Source organism: Macrobrachium nipponense, chromosome 45, assembly GCF_015104395.2.
Source record: "Macrobrachium nipponense isolate FS-2020 chromosome 45, ASM1510439v2, whole genome shotgun sequence".
Taxonomy (NCBI): domain Eukaryota; kingdom Metazoa; phylum Arthropoda; class Malacostraca; order Decapoda; family Palaemonidae; genus Macrobrachium; species Macrobrachium nipponense.
This window is the reverse complement of record NC_061105.1, coordinates 28,999,465-29,013,259: the sequence shown is the minus strand read 5'-3', so window position 1 is coordinate 29,013,259 and position 13,795 is coordinate 28,999,465. Positions and strand designations below refer to the sequence as shown.

The following is a 13,795-nucleotide window of genomic DNA, read 5'->3' as shown; positions in this document are numbered from 1 at the left end:
TTCTCCAGTAGGTGGAGGGTGAGGTATGAGTGGCCATACAACAGCATGTGGCTGCCCTTGACAGCCCGTGATGGAAGCTGCTCTCTGGGGACTTGCATCTCTGTTCTACTAATCGAGGAAAGATCTTAAAGGTGATCGTATCTATCAGGAACTTCTTAATGGAGGAGCTGTCAGTAATGTAGAACCTGGTAGAGATAGCACCTTTGGTGACTTCTTTTCTCGTTTTTCGCTTGCTATAACAGGGGGCAAAGTTTTTGGCAGCTTTTCTGAATCTTTGGTGACGGGTCCTTCTGCATAGTGTTGGACTGGTTTCTGTTGTCTTGGTTTTGGTTAAACATGGCTTGGCAAATGCCGGGGGACAATGCGTTGCATGACCTTGGAGGTCCCCAGCAACTCATTTGTGTGCCTCAGGAGGCCTCCCATAAATACTCCCTCTGTGTTGGAGAGGTCAGATCGGATGATGGGTGGGAGGCGATGGGTCGACCATCTTATGTTCCCCATCCGTGTTACATGCAGGGAGCATTGACAAAACCTTGAGTTCGTCCAGGCTGTGGTGTTCATCAAGCTGAGGGTTCCTTGGGCACTGGAGGGTCGGGGCAGGAAGAATTCGGATACCATGAATCTGTGTAGGTCCTCATAAGATTTCTCTCATCCCTAGCATCAAACCAGCATGAGATCCAGGGCTGACTCTTCTCTGTAGTCTGCCTTCTTTGCTGAACTTGTAATGTGTACTACACGGAATTGTATGTCCGTCGTCCTTTGGCAATAGACAGATGGTTCTTTTGTGATGAATGGAGGCAAACTGAGTTTGACTTTCTCTTTATTTGGTTCTTCGCCCATGGACAGTCTTTTTTCCCTCTTCTTCTTCTGCTTAAAAAGATTTTACTCTGGCTATTTTTTTGTTTGTCACGAAGGACGAAGCAGGTCGTGGTTCCAGTTGAGGGTATAACAATCCCATAAACCTAGGTCACCCTCTAACTTGACTTGGTTATGTCAACATAATTTCTACAGAATGCTACAGTGGATGCTCTTTTCAAGCTTAAAAAACAAGTAAAAAATGTGCCAAAGTTTCTTCCGTGCAACCTAGTTTTCTGTACGCCATGTAATGCTGTATGAAAATCTCCGCCACGGTCCATAAGTGGTGGCTTCTGTTGTTTGCACCTAAAGCGGTGCCAGACGTACGATCATGGTAACTTTAACCTTGAATAAAATAAAAACTACTGAGACAGTAGGCCTACAGTTTGGTATGTTTCATAGTAATTGGAGGGTGGGTGATGAACATACCAATTTGCAGCCCTCTAGCCTCAGCAATCTTTAAGATCTGAGAGCCGACAGAAAAACGCGGAGGACAGACAAAGCCATTTTAATAGCTTTCTTTTTTAGAATACTTAAAATCATGAATAAACAAGATTATGTACTGGAAAGTGACAAATCTAATACTACTTAGCCAAGAGCTGCAGAAATCAACTATCATGGTGGAGATGGGTTGATTTCAATTCCAAGTACAGAACTTAAATTCGAAAGGAATATGTACAACAGAGTCGAAGTCATCTTATACCTATCTTGATATAGCAAAATGGAAAAGTGGCCTGTCTGTCTATCGTATCTAAAAAAAAAAAAAAAATAAAAAAAAAAAAAAAAAAAAAGTTTCAGATCGTGGCCTGGAAAGAAGCACTGATCAATTATAATTTTCCTTTGATGTAAGTTTTTCTTATATATATATATATATATATATATATATATATAATATATATATATATATATATATATATATATACGCACACACACACACACACACACACACACATATATATAATATATATATATATATATATATATATATATATATATATATATAGATAGATAGATAGATAGATATATATCATTCGAGCTAAAAATGTCCTTTAATATCTAAATTCACTCTACCTCGGAATTGATAGCGTCATTGTCTGTCCTGATTTCGTTCCCGTCCACTTGGACAGTGGTTCGATCCCATGTGGGGACGAAATTATTATCAACTAAAATTCCCCTTCGGTACATATTTGAAAATATATCATTCCTAGGCATTCCTGGGTAGAGTGAATTTAGATATTAAAGGACATTTGTAGCTCGAATGATATATAAATGAATCACGGTTCGATGTGATATATATATATATATATATATATATATATATATATATATATATATATATATATATATTATATATATATATATGCATGTGTGTGTGTGTGTAATGAAGAGAAAAGGAAGAAAACACATAGGAAAGAAGGAAAGGGGCAAAAACTACCGTATATATTATTATTAACTTTAAAGAATAATAATACGTCAGAAAGCGAGCATGTCGACCGCGACCTCGCCCAAGGCGGTGAGTTAACTTACTACATTCTATGAGCAGTCAAACTTCCTAACTACGTGCAATCACGAACTCTTCCTTGCAAGCATTGATAAACGGAGAGTAGAAAAGAAACTTGTTTAGTTAAGTATTTTCGTTTTATTTATTACCTGGCGTTACACATCGCATGTTAAAATGTAACTGCGAGGCTGCCTTAATATAGATATATAGTACTCATATAAAAAATGTCAGACTCCTTCAGTGATGTAAAGAAGTGTTTCGGCTATTACATTCTTGTATGCCTATAGCTGCACTTTCATGAGTTATTGAAAATACACGCAAATAGCATTATCATTAAAATTATTCGGCAATTCTCTGGGTTTATTTTTCTAAAGAAAAGATGAGTCCAAACTAGTGGACAGATGTTGCTGCCTTTGTCGGCAAGTACACGAAGACTTGAGTGAGTCATCATGGATTGCTCAGCCTAGCAGTAATAACATTGTGGCTTAAGCTGGTAATTTTTTTTTTTTTTTTAGTATAATGTGCAATGAAATGATATGTTTACAATGAATTTTATATTGGCCTAACTATATTTATGGCAAAATTGATTGTTACATGTCAATTCACGAAGTAAGTATATAACAACAATATCCATAAATAGTATATTCATGTTTCTGATTTGTGGAAATATTTGGTTACAAGTATTATATAAATTTTCCATTCTAAGAACGAGTTACTCTGTGAATGAAATTTGAAAATTCTGTAGTATTTTAATATTTAAAAACCTTTAAGTATGTGCCAGTATGAACCAGCATTCTGGAAATACAAGTGAGTCATATTTTAGTGTAAACAATAACTTAACATTATTTGAATTTATTATTCTGTGGACCTTTTCTTGTGAATGCTGAATGTGGAAACAATTTTACCAGACTGCTTCATTCTGACAGCTTATCACCAACACAATATAGGATCGTAACATTGATATTAATGTATTTTTTAGCTTTGATTTGATTTTAACGAATTTCAATTGATAATAAATTGTTATTATGTTATCAAATATATCATTTATGGGGTGTTTATGTGGAATAACTTTGCAGTGACAATTTTTCAAAGTGAAACCTATCTGGCAACGATGGGGGACAGAGAAACGAGGAACGGAACACGGGTGAAAACAGCTGGCAACGCAAGAACGTCTTATCAGCTGTCAAAATATTAACTTCGTATATGGTACGACCTTGTACAATTCTATGCTTTGTTGTGACCAGTGAAGTTTTTGTGTACGTTGCTATTTGAGTGATAAAAGTGGCACAAGTTTTATACTATCGTGAGTGAGAAGTGGTGATGAGTAATGTAGGTGGAGGCTTAGCTATCTTAATGACACAATCAGCTCAGGTAGGCCCCAAAGACCAATCACAGGTAGGCTCTACTTCTATTTTATAGGTAGTCAACATTTAATTTGTTCGACTTAATTTAAAACTTACATTAAGCTGATCGTACCTTACAAACTAGATTGAAGTGCTCATTTTGATAGCTTGCCGGCCATAGATAGTAGGAAAGGATAGGCCCGTTGTCGGCTAGTAAGTAGTCTAACCTTGGACGAAGATGAAGGTACTAAGGTCTTGGCTAAACTAAGTTGGATGCATCAAGGTAATCGAATTCAGGAAGATGCTTAATACTAGGAACATGTCGTGGCTGTTCCCATTAAATGCAATATGAGAACACTGTCTAATGATGGTTTCTAACTTTCTGGGTGGGGCACGGAAATTAAAGTTTCCCCAGCAGTGCTAGGCTAGGATAGCTAGTAGTTGAGGGTATCCACAATGGTAAAACTGCTTCCGTGGCCTAGTTTTCGCCCCTCGCCGATGGGGATAGCTATTTACTGCCTTTTCTGTATGTTTCTGTTTGTGTCATTTGTTTAAGTTTTTGAATTACCTAGCCTAGGGTAAACTACCGAGTGGACTGGCCAACTCTCCAACTACCGCGGTTTTGGCCACCTTCCGAAAAAGTACTTTAACACGTCCTGTTACCAGAGGTGGTCGTCAGTCATGAGTGGTTGGTGGTGATAACAGGAGCTCAAGACCTCTACTCTCCTTTCTAAGTAAGTATTTTCTCCAAAGTTAGAAATGAAGGCCATATTTTAATATTTATACAGAGGGCAATGAAAAGTGTGCCAACGCAGTGCACACTACCCCAAAACGCCTTCAAAATTTTTACTTGAAAGGTTTAGAAGATTGACGCCATCTCGATGTTTGCGGAGTCACTTGTGTCAACAAACTTCCCATTTCCTGTGCTAAATCTGCACACCACTTGTACCCATAGATGCTGGGGCACTTTCATCACAACAATCATAAACCCGACCTCTAACCAGTACTTATTCAAGGGGACTACGGCATGTTTTGCGGAGTTTTGCGCTCTTCAATTGTTTATCAGTGTTGTCAATTGTTAGGCTATGTATTTATCCTCCAAACTAGGTATAAGACTTACACAAAACCGGGGAAATAAGTGAAATTAGCGTATCTGTTTGTAGTATATATAGGTACATATTATAGCAATTTTATCATTACTGCATTACTATGACAACTAGAATTCATGGAAACAGTTTGTAAATGAATCGGTGTATATGTGTGAAGTTCCACTAGGGTAAAAAACCGCATGGTACAGGGGTGGACCATGTACGATCAACGTGTACAACCCCAAAAAAGTACATTATAACGCGTCCTGATATCGGAGATGGGCATCAGACGCGACTTGTTGTTGGTGAGAAACGGAGCTAAAGACCTCTACTCCGGTGTCAGGACGCGTTATAATGTACTTTTCTTGGGGTTGTACACATTGATCGTACATGGTCCACCCCTGTACCATGCGGTTGTTTACCCTATATTGGCAATGAGGAGTCATTTTTCGTTGCGTTGTCTGCTCATAAGTATATATCCGAAATATTTGTAATTTTTCGATGTTAATTGGTTACAAAAAAGGAATAATAGACATGAATTAAATTAACATTTAGAAGGAAAGTTTAACTAAATAATGAGTATAGTAAACAATTAAGGAAGTAAAGCTTTGCACCTCATAAACAGTGTAGTCGTCTGCTGCTTGTAACTGTGTTTACGGAGTGAGTGCTTAAGAATCAGGAACGTGGTTAAAGTGCAATTTGGATTTGGAATTAATTAAGACCAAAATGTGTATAATTACAATCAAATAAGCACTGTGGAGTTTCAGTTGTGATGGCAGTGAGGATTAAACCACCGATTACAAGGTAAAAATGAATTTCAGTTCAAACCATGACCCCGGGAATAAAAAGTTTCATACTTTCACTAATATAGGCAACAAAATGTTGTTTTATTGTGCTGATTACAACTGCAATCTTGAGCAAGATCAATAAACATTACATACATACGCTAACATTGTTCAAATGAGTGCTGGGAAGGCTGGGAAAGATGGTGGATTGTCTGTGGTTACGAACGGCAAGTCACGCGGTTGCCGCCATATTGGATTTCAAAACTGCCTTGAAAACATATTTTATGAAGAGCTCACATGCTTATTTTAGTTTGTATGGGGCTTTCATATATCACATTATGTTGATGAAACTTCAATCTTTTGAATGGTGTGCTTAAAGATGTAATTGTATTCTTGTTCCACCGATTAAATATCAAGTGAATAAGGCTGAGCCACCCGATGACGATGGATCGACTGCGGTTGTTTACCCTGAAAGGAATGACACATACTAACCTAACTTAGTAGGCTTTGTTGCTTATACAGGGGAAGGACACCCCTCTATATTTACCAACTATTTACTCCTATAATATTGTGCATGTGTGATAGCATTCTATGATGGCCCGCATACAATAACATATTATGTAGTTCTGAGGTTGGGTAATTACTGGTTATTTTCAGTTGACTAAAAAGAAATAATGGTAAATTCTTGATAAGCAACCAAAATACCATAGGAAAACTCAATTTTCATGGTATTAATACCTCATGCAGAGTTGTACCATAGTTCTACCAATTAGGCTGCTGACTTATGTTTATGTTTTTACATTCATCCCAAAGTGGCTAGTACTAAACTTCACTTTGTTTGACTTTATGTACAGCCCTCCACAGGGATAATTCCCTCTCTGGCAAGCCCTATTATGTTTTTAAAATAAGTTGATTTTTATTTTTTATAATTGTCTTTTATTGTTTTCTCATCCGTATCGTAGCTCTTGCGGAATAGGAGTCTTTAGTACTAGTTCTTTTTTAAGATTGTTTTCTTCTAGTATGATCTTCACTGCAGGTAGTATTTTTTAGTCTTGGTGAGCACGCCCATTATCTAGATTGTGATCATGTATAAGATTGCTAATAGTATTGGTTTTATTTCCTACAGACTGTGTGTTTATTAACCCTCTCGTGATCTGGTGACGCATAGCGCGTCAATAAATTTTTTTCCGTAAGTGCACAGATGACATGCCAGGCGTGTCATAGGGAAGTTATTTTTGGGAAAAATTCATGAAAAAAAATGTCAGTCATAGAAAATGTAGTTGACGCCATTGGGTCGACAGATGATGAGTCTTGAAAAGTACGCAAACCAAACGCCACTAGCTTACTTACTACGATACAAAACGTCAACATAAGTAGGTTGGAAAATCTGAAAATTGCACTCTGTAAAAAATTTGTATTTTTTAATCAATTACAGCTCATTAGCAAACACATTTATAGCAAAATTATTGCTTCCACGTGAAAGATCAAACACTTCTACACAATATAGGTAAAAAACAAACCCCAAACCTATTTGTATTATATGTTCATACATTCAACTTACCTGGCAGATATATACATAGCTATCGACTCTGTCGTCCCCGACAGAAATTCAAATTTCGCGGCACTCGCTACAGGTAGGTCAGGTGATCTACCGCCCTGCTCTGGGTGGCAGGACTAGGAACTATTCCCGTTTTCTAATCAGATTCTCTCTGTCGCCGGTGGTATCAACATTGTTGTTACTTCCTCCTGACTAGAATTCGTTTTTCGCAACGCTTTTGATCATCTCTCGCTGATATTTGGTGACGTACTTGGATCGTTGTTTGGCATTCGCTATCGTGGACTGTTTTTTGGACTTGGTTTTTGGAATTCGTGAATATGTCTGACTCTAGTGTTTAGTTTCAGAGTGTGTGTGAATGAGGGCTGTAAGGTGAGGATTCCGAAAGCTTCGGTAGATCCTCATACTACTTGTAGTGGTTGTAGAACTGGTTGAATGGCTTCGATTGGAGAATACGTGTAACGAGTGTGAGAAATTGAGTGCACAAGAGTGGAAGAATCTAACTTCTTACTTGAAGAAGTTAGAGAAAGATAGAGAGAGGAAGGCGGCTTACAAAACCCGCAGAATGTCTACATCTCATGATTTACTGTCTAGTTCTGTAGCTTCTTCCTCTGATAATCATGCCCATTCTGTTTCAGCCCGTTCACAAATTGCTAATCCCTCTAGTTCTGCTTCGGAAATAGCGGAACTCAGAGCTTCCCTTCAGAAAATGCAGGAAAAAATGGCAGCATTGGAAGGTAAGGAAAGTGAATGTGGTTTCGCTAGTGATATTAGTGTCCAGTGTAGTGGAGGGGGCGTCTGGTCGTCTCTGCGACGCTCCCAGGCCTAGACCTCTTCCAAGCTCCCTGGCCCGGAGGTAGAAGGTAAAGTCGAAAGCCGTACGGGGGTTGTGGAGAATCCCCAACGATCAGCGTCCCTTCGGCAGAATCTATCATATCACAACTGCCAAGGACCGCTATAGGAAAAGCGTCCTTCGAGAGTGCTTTTCGTCTTCTAGTTCGCCCTCTCCGAGAAGAGGATGGAAGGAGTCGAAACTTTCCCGTCCGCTGAAGAGGGAGTATGGAAAGAACATGAACTCAATTCTAGTCCCGAGCGCTTCTCTGAAGAAGGAGCGCCTTCGGTAATAAAGAAGGCTAGAATACATTCAGACTCTGGGTCTGGATGGAGATCCCTAGAGCGCCTTCCAGATCTCCCTCTCCTGATTCGAAAGATTCCTCAACCAGGAAAATTTTAATGAATATGCAAGAACAATTAGCCTCGTTAGTAGGAGCTCTATATAAGGAGCCTACTCGTAAGAAGGATGATAGGCTTCCTATTAAAAGATCTAAATACCGATCTCCTGTCGGGCGCGACGCACCCTACAGGGGAGTTGTCGCACAAGCGGCCATCTCTGGGGGGAGCAATGCGTTAGACAGGAGAGAAGTAAGAAAGGAAGTTACTCCTGTCAAGAGTACGGCTCCCACCCAGGAGCCAGGCTCCGAGTAGGCGCAAAGAGCCAGAGTATGCAGTACAACATTCAAGATCTTCAACCAAGCGCCAAGAGTTAACTGAAGAAGAAGATCCTGTTAGGAGTAGAGCGCTTGTTAAACGGAAAGCGCCTACCGGGATCAATACTCCTACTAAACACCATACGCATTCCAAGGATCAGGAGTATTTGGAGCGACGTACTCCTGCCAGGCGCCAGGAGTCTTCGGACCTCGATACTACCCTCCCAGGCGCCAGGGATATTCTGAACTTAATACTCCTCCCAGGCGCCGGAGTATTCCGAACCTTATACTCCTCCCAGGCGCCAGAGTATTCTGAACTTAATACTCCTCCCAGGCGCCAGGAGTATTCGGAACAAGATGCGCCTACCAGAAGCCAGGAGTATTCGAGGCGCGCTGCGCCTGCCAAGCGCCAGGAGTATTCCAAACACGTTACTCCTTCCAGGCGAGATACTCCTGCTGTACACCAGGCGCATTCCTTGTATGAAGAGCCTGACATCCGACAGGAGTCATCCAAGCGTCAATCTTTTAGCAAAGAGAGAGTAACTCTTAGCCCCTCTTCAATTAGGAGTGCTTCTTCAGAAAGAAAGAGAGTAAGGGAAGAAACAGAAGAAAGAAGGGAGCCTTCTCCTTCCGAGCCTATGAACCCAGAAGATGCCTCGGAGGATGAAATGAAGGAAGGATTTTCTAATTACAAAGTTCTTTCGTCCCTTCTCTTGGAAGAATATGGAGACTCGTTAACGCCAGCCGCTCCTCCTTCTCCACGCTCTCTGTTCTCGAGCACGAAAACACACAAGTCTTCCTCTTTCCTAAAAATGAAGCCTGCTATATCTATGAGGAGGGCGCTTCAATCTCTTGACTCCTGGTTCAAGAAGAAGAAGGAGTTAGGAAGGACGGTCTTTTGTATGCCTCCCGCTAAACTTACAGGGAGGAGAGGCATTTGGTACGAAAACGGAAACGGGAGAAAAATATGGGATTGTCTCTGTCCGTTTCAGCTGAGTCAGACTTCTCGAGTTTAGTAGACTCATCGAGACACGCCTTGAATGCAGCAAAAGTAACATGGGGGCTTTCGGAAACGGACCACCTCCTCAAAGGGCTTTTTCACACTTTAGAAGTTTTTAACTTCTTAGATTGGTGGCCCTTGGGGTTCTTGCCAAGAAGTCTCATGAAAAGGAACAACTGGACCCAGAAAAAACCCTAAATAGCATCCTCACATGCATTGATAAGTCTGTTCAGGATGGATCGGCTGAAGTTATGCTCCCTCTTTGGTGCAGGAGTTTTAAAGAAGAGGGCGGTTCACAGTGCTTTCCTCACGAAGGCCGTCTCTCCTTCGCAAAGAGCCGCCTTATTGTTTGCGCCTCTCTCAGAACATCTTTTTCCCTCGCAGTTGGTGAAGGATATTGCTCATTCTCTGACTGAAAAGGCCACCCCCAGGGATCTCCTTAGACAATCCTCAAGAAAAATAGGCCTGTGGCCAGGTGAGGGAAAAGAAAAGTGGGCTCGTCCCAGCTCAGCAGCAGCCCTTTCGAGGAGGCCTTCCAGCTAGATCTATCGCCAGAAGGAAGTCAACCGAGAAAAGGGGCAGGTCTTCCTTCCGTCCCTTTAAGAAGGAAAGTGAGAATTCTGTCCTCCAGACACCTGTAGGAGCCAGGTTACATTTCTTTGCGAAAGCCTGGGAAGACATAGGATCGAATCCTTGGACGATGTCGATCATCAAGAAGGGTTATCTCATCCCATTAAAGGACATTCCTCCCTTGACAACATCACCGAGGGAATTGTCCGCCAGATACAGGGACCCTGTTCTGATGGATACTCTTCGTCAGATGGTGGAACAGATGTGGGACAAAAGAGCAATAGAGCTAGTGCTGGATTGCAGCTCCCCGGGGTTTTACAATCGCTTGTTTCTTGTAGCAAAAGCCTCGGGGGGATGGAGACCGGTACTGGATGTAAGTGCGCTGAACAAATTCGTAAAACAACAGAAGTTCAGCATGGAAACGTCTGCTTCAGTCCTTGCAGCACTGCGGCAAGGAGATTGGATGGCGTCCCTAGACCTTCAGGACGCCATATTTCCACATCCCGATCCACCATTCGTCGAGGAGTACCTTCGATTTATGTTCGAGGGAAGAAGCTATCAGTTCAGGGCCCTGTGTTTCGGCCATTTTCCACGGCTCCTCAAGTCTTCACGTACGTGATGAAAATGTATCAAGACATTTACATTTGAAAGGGATAAACGTCTCCACCCTGTACCTGGACGACTGGCTCATCAGAGCCAGGTCTCAAAGCAGTGTTTGGAGGACCTGTCAACAACACTGGAATTGACAAAATCATTGGGATTGATCGAACGAAACCTCGAGAAGTCTCAGATGATCCCCAGCCAGAACGTGGTTTATCTGGGGATTCAGATGGATTCTCGGGGTTTTCGAGGTTTTTCCCTCTCAAGAGAGAATAAAGAAAGGCTGTGCCACAGTATCGAACTTCTTAGGGAAAGAGCGCACTTCAGCGAGGCAATGGCTGAGCCTTCTGGGGACCCTTTCCTCGCTCGAACAGTTCTTCTCCTAGGAAGACTACATCTTCGTCCGCTTCAGTTCTTCCTGAGAAGAAGTTGGAGTTGGAAGACAGGACAGCTCTCGGACACATGCCAATCTCGGAGGAAATAAAAAATCATTTAAAGTGGTGGTTGATTCCCTTAAAAGAAAACAAAGGAGTGTCCCTGCAAGTACGGAACCCAAGCCTGACATTGTTCTCAGACGCGTCGGAGTCGGGCTGGGGTGCAACATTGGGATCCAAAGAAGTGTCAGGCACCTGGTCGGCAGAACAGGTGTCATGGCACATAAATTGCAAGGAGCTTTTAGCATTCACCTTGCGCTAAAGAGTCTTCGAACACATAGTCAGAGGCAAGGTCGTACAGATAAACTCAGACAATACGACAGCTCTGGCTTTGTCAAGAAACAAGGAGGGCTCACTCTTTCGCTCTGTACGAGCTGGCAAGAGATCTGTTGATTTGGGCGAACCAAAGGAAGGTAGTTTCTTCTAACGAGGTTTGTCAAGGGGAGAGGAATGTGAGAGCGGACAGACTGAGCAGGAGGTTCCAGGTCCTTCCCACAGAATGGACACTCCACTCAGAAGTCTGTCAAGCCTTTGGCTCCTTTGGGGGAAGCCTCAAATAGATCTTTTCGCCACATTCCTCTCCAAAAGGATAGACACATTTTTGTGCCCTGGTGGAAGATCCCAGGGCTTATGCAACAGACGCCTTCCTGGACTGGTCAGGGGATAGATGTTTACGCTTTTCCCCCGTTCAAGATACTGGGGGAAGTAGTCAGAAAATTCGTGGCATCCGAAGGATCCAAAATGACTCTGATTGCTCCGTAATTGGCCAGCTCAAATTTGGTTCACAGAGGTGATGGAGTGGACAGTGGACTTCCCCAGATCTCTTCCAAACAGAATAGATCTGCTCAAAACAACCCCCACTTCGAGAGGTACCATCAAAATCTACCCGCTCTTGCTCTGACTGCCTTTCGACTATCGAAAGACTTGTCAGAGCGAGAGGGTTTTCTCGCCAGGCAGCAAGCGCAATTGCTAGAGCCCGCAGATCATCTACTAGGCGGGTGTACCAATCGAAGTGGGAAGTTTTCAGAAGCTGGTGGCAGGTCGAAGAAGCTGTCCTCTTCCAGTACCTCTGTGACCGAAATTGCGGATTTCCTTCTGTTTCTTAGAGAAAAGTCGCATCTCTCTGTACCGACTAGTTAAGGGGTACAGGGAGTATGCTGTCAGCAGTCTTTAGAAACAAGGGATTAGATCTAACGAATGATAAGGATTTGCACGACCTCATTCGTTCCTTCGAAACATCAAAGTCACTTGAACCTAAGGTTCCAAGCTGGAACTTAGATGTGGTTCTTAAATTTCTATCCTCCGAAGAATTCGAACCACTACACACTGCTTCTTTTCGTAATATCATAGAAAGTGTTGTTTCTGATGTCTCTTGCAACGGCAAAAAAGGGTCAGTGAGTTGCACGCCCTTGAATCACGAGTTGGCTTCAAAGGAGACTCTGCAATTTGTTCATTTCAGTCTCTCTTTCTTGCCAAAAACGAAAACCCTCGAATCCCTGCCCAGGAGCTTCGAGGTAAAAGGACTTTCTAGTTTTGGTAGGCAGAGAGGCAGAAAGATCCCTTTGCCCAGTTAGAGCTCTAAAATTTTATCTGGACGGAAGAAGCAGTTTGGGGGGTTCGCAAAAGGTCTTTGGTGCTCAGTAAAAGACCCCAAGAGAGCAATGTCCAAGAACGCCTTAGCCTTCTTTGTTAGAAGTGTTATTATGGAAGCTCATAAGAATTGTCCAGATGATTCTTTTAATCTTTTAAGAATGAGAGCTCACGAAGTTAGGGCAATCGCAACCTCTGTGGCGTTCCAAAGAAAATATGTCACTCAAAAACATTTTGGACGCAACTTATTGGAGATGCAACTCTGTGTTTGCATCTCATTATTTAAAAGACGTGCGAGTTACGTATGAGAAATGTTTTTCTTTAGGTCCGTTTGTGTCAGCACAGACGGTTCTGGGTAAAGGAGAGAGCACCGATCCTTAAATTGTGTACGTAACCCTCTTGTCGGATGTGTTCTCGTGTTTCCTGTGCATGGGAGTGTCAGTTGTCGCACTAGCGGCCTTCACTTCGCTTCATTTGGAAATCGAGTGACAGCTGACTATTAGAGGGGTACAAAATTTTTATTTTTGTATGTATGAGTTTCGAGTTTGTGGTTGTTTGCTAAGAGTTTGGGGATAACTCTTGGCAATCTTAGAACTAACACGGGTTAGGATCGGGTGATCGGGATCGGTTGTGTGCTCCTTAAATAAAGGCGTGTTGTCATATAAGCGGATGTGCTCCATTGACAAACGCCAGTTAGGTTCTGTCGAGTAAGTGGAGGAGACCCCATCGACAGATCCACAAGAACTCTTGGCCACAGATCACTATCTCGCTAAGGCTCTTGAGATGAAGCAGACTCCTGGCAGTAGCCACAAGCTCTCCATCTAATAAGGTAGGAACTAAGTTTTATTTATACCTACTATATATGTTGTTTACCTGTCTAGTCAGTTAGTTAGCTGTCTCTTGCCCTCCACCAAAGGGTGTCAATCAGCTATGTATATATCTGACAGGTAAGTTGAATGTATGAAAATGATATTGTTATGATACAAT

General features: G+C 42.0%; 1 protein-coding gene across 12 annotated transcripts in view; it reads left to right on the top strand.

The window, feature by feature from the left end:
- Window positions 1–13,795, top strand: part of LOC135214459 (aftiphilin-like) — a 169,821-nt gene that overhangs the window by 6,809 nt on the left and 149,217 nt on the right. For 7 of the 12 annotated variants that reach the window (XM_064248792.1, XM_064248783.1, XM_064248790.1 and 4 more), the window contains exon 1: window positions 3,545–3,612. The exons of 1 other annotated variant lie outside the window; for it this stretch is intronic. In XM_064248792.1, coding sequence (XP_064104862.1) covers window positions 3,560–3,612 — 53 coding nt within the window. In that variant the 5' untranslated portion in view covers window positions 3,545–3,559. Of the gene's footprint in view, window positions 1–3,435; window positions 3,752–13,795 lie in introns of those variants that run through there. 4 more of the 12 variants (XM_064248784.1, XM_064248785.1, XM_064248786.1 and 1 more) reach the window with 4 other exon arrangements.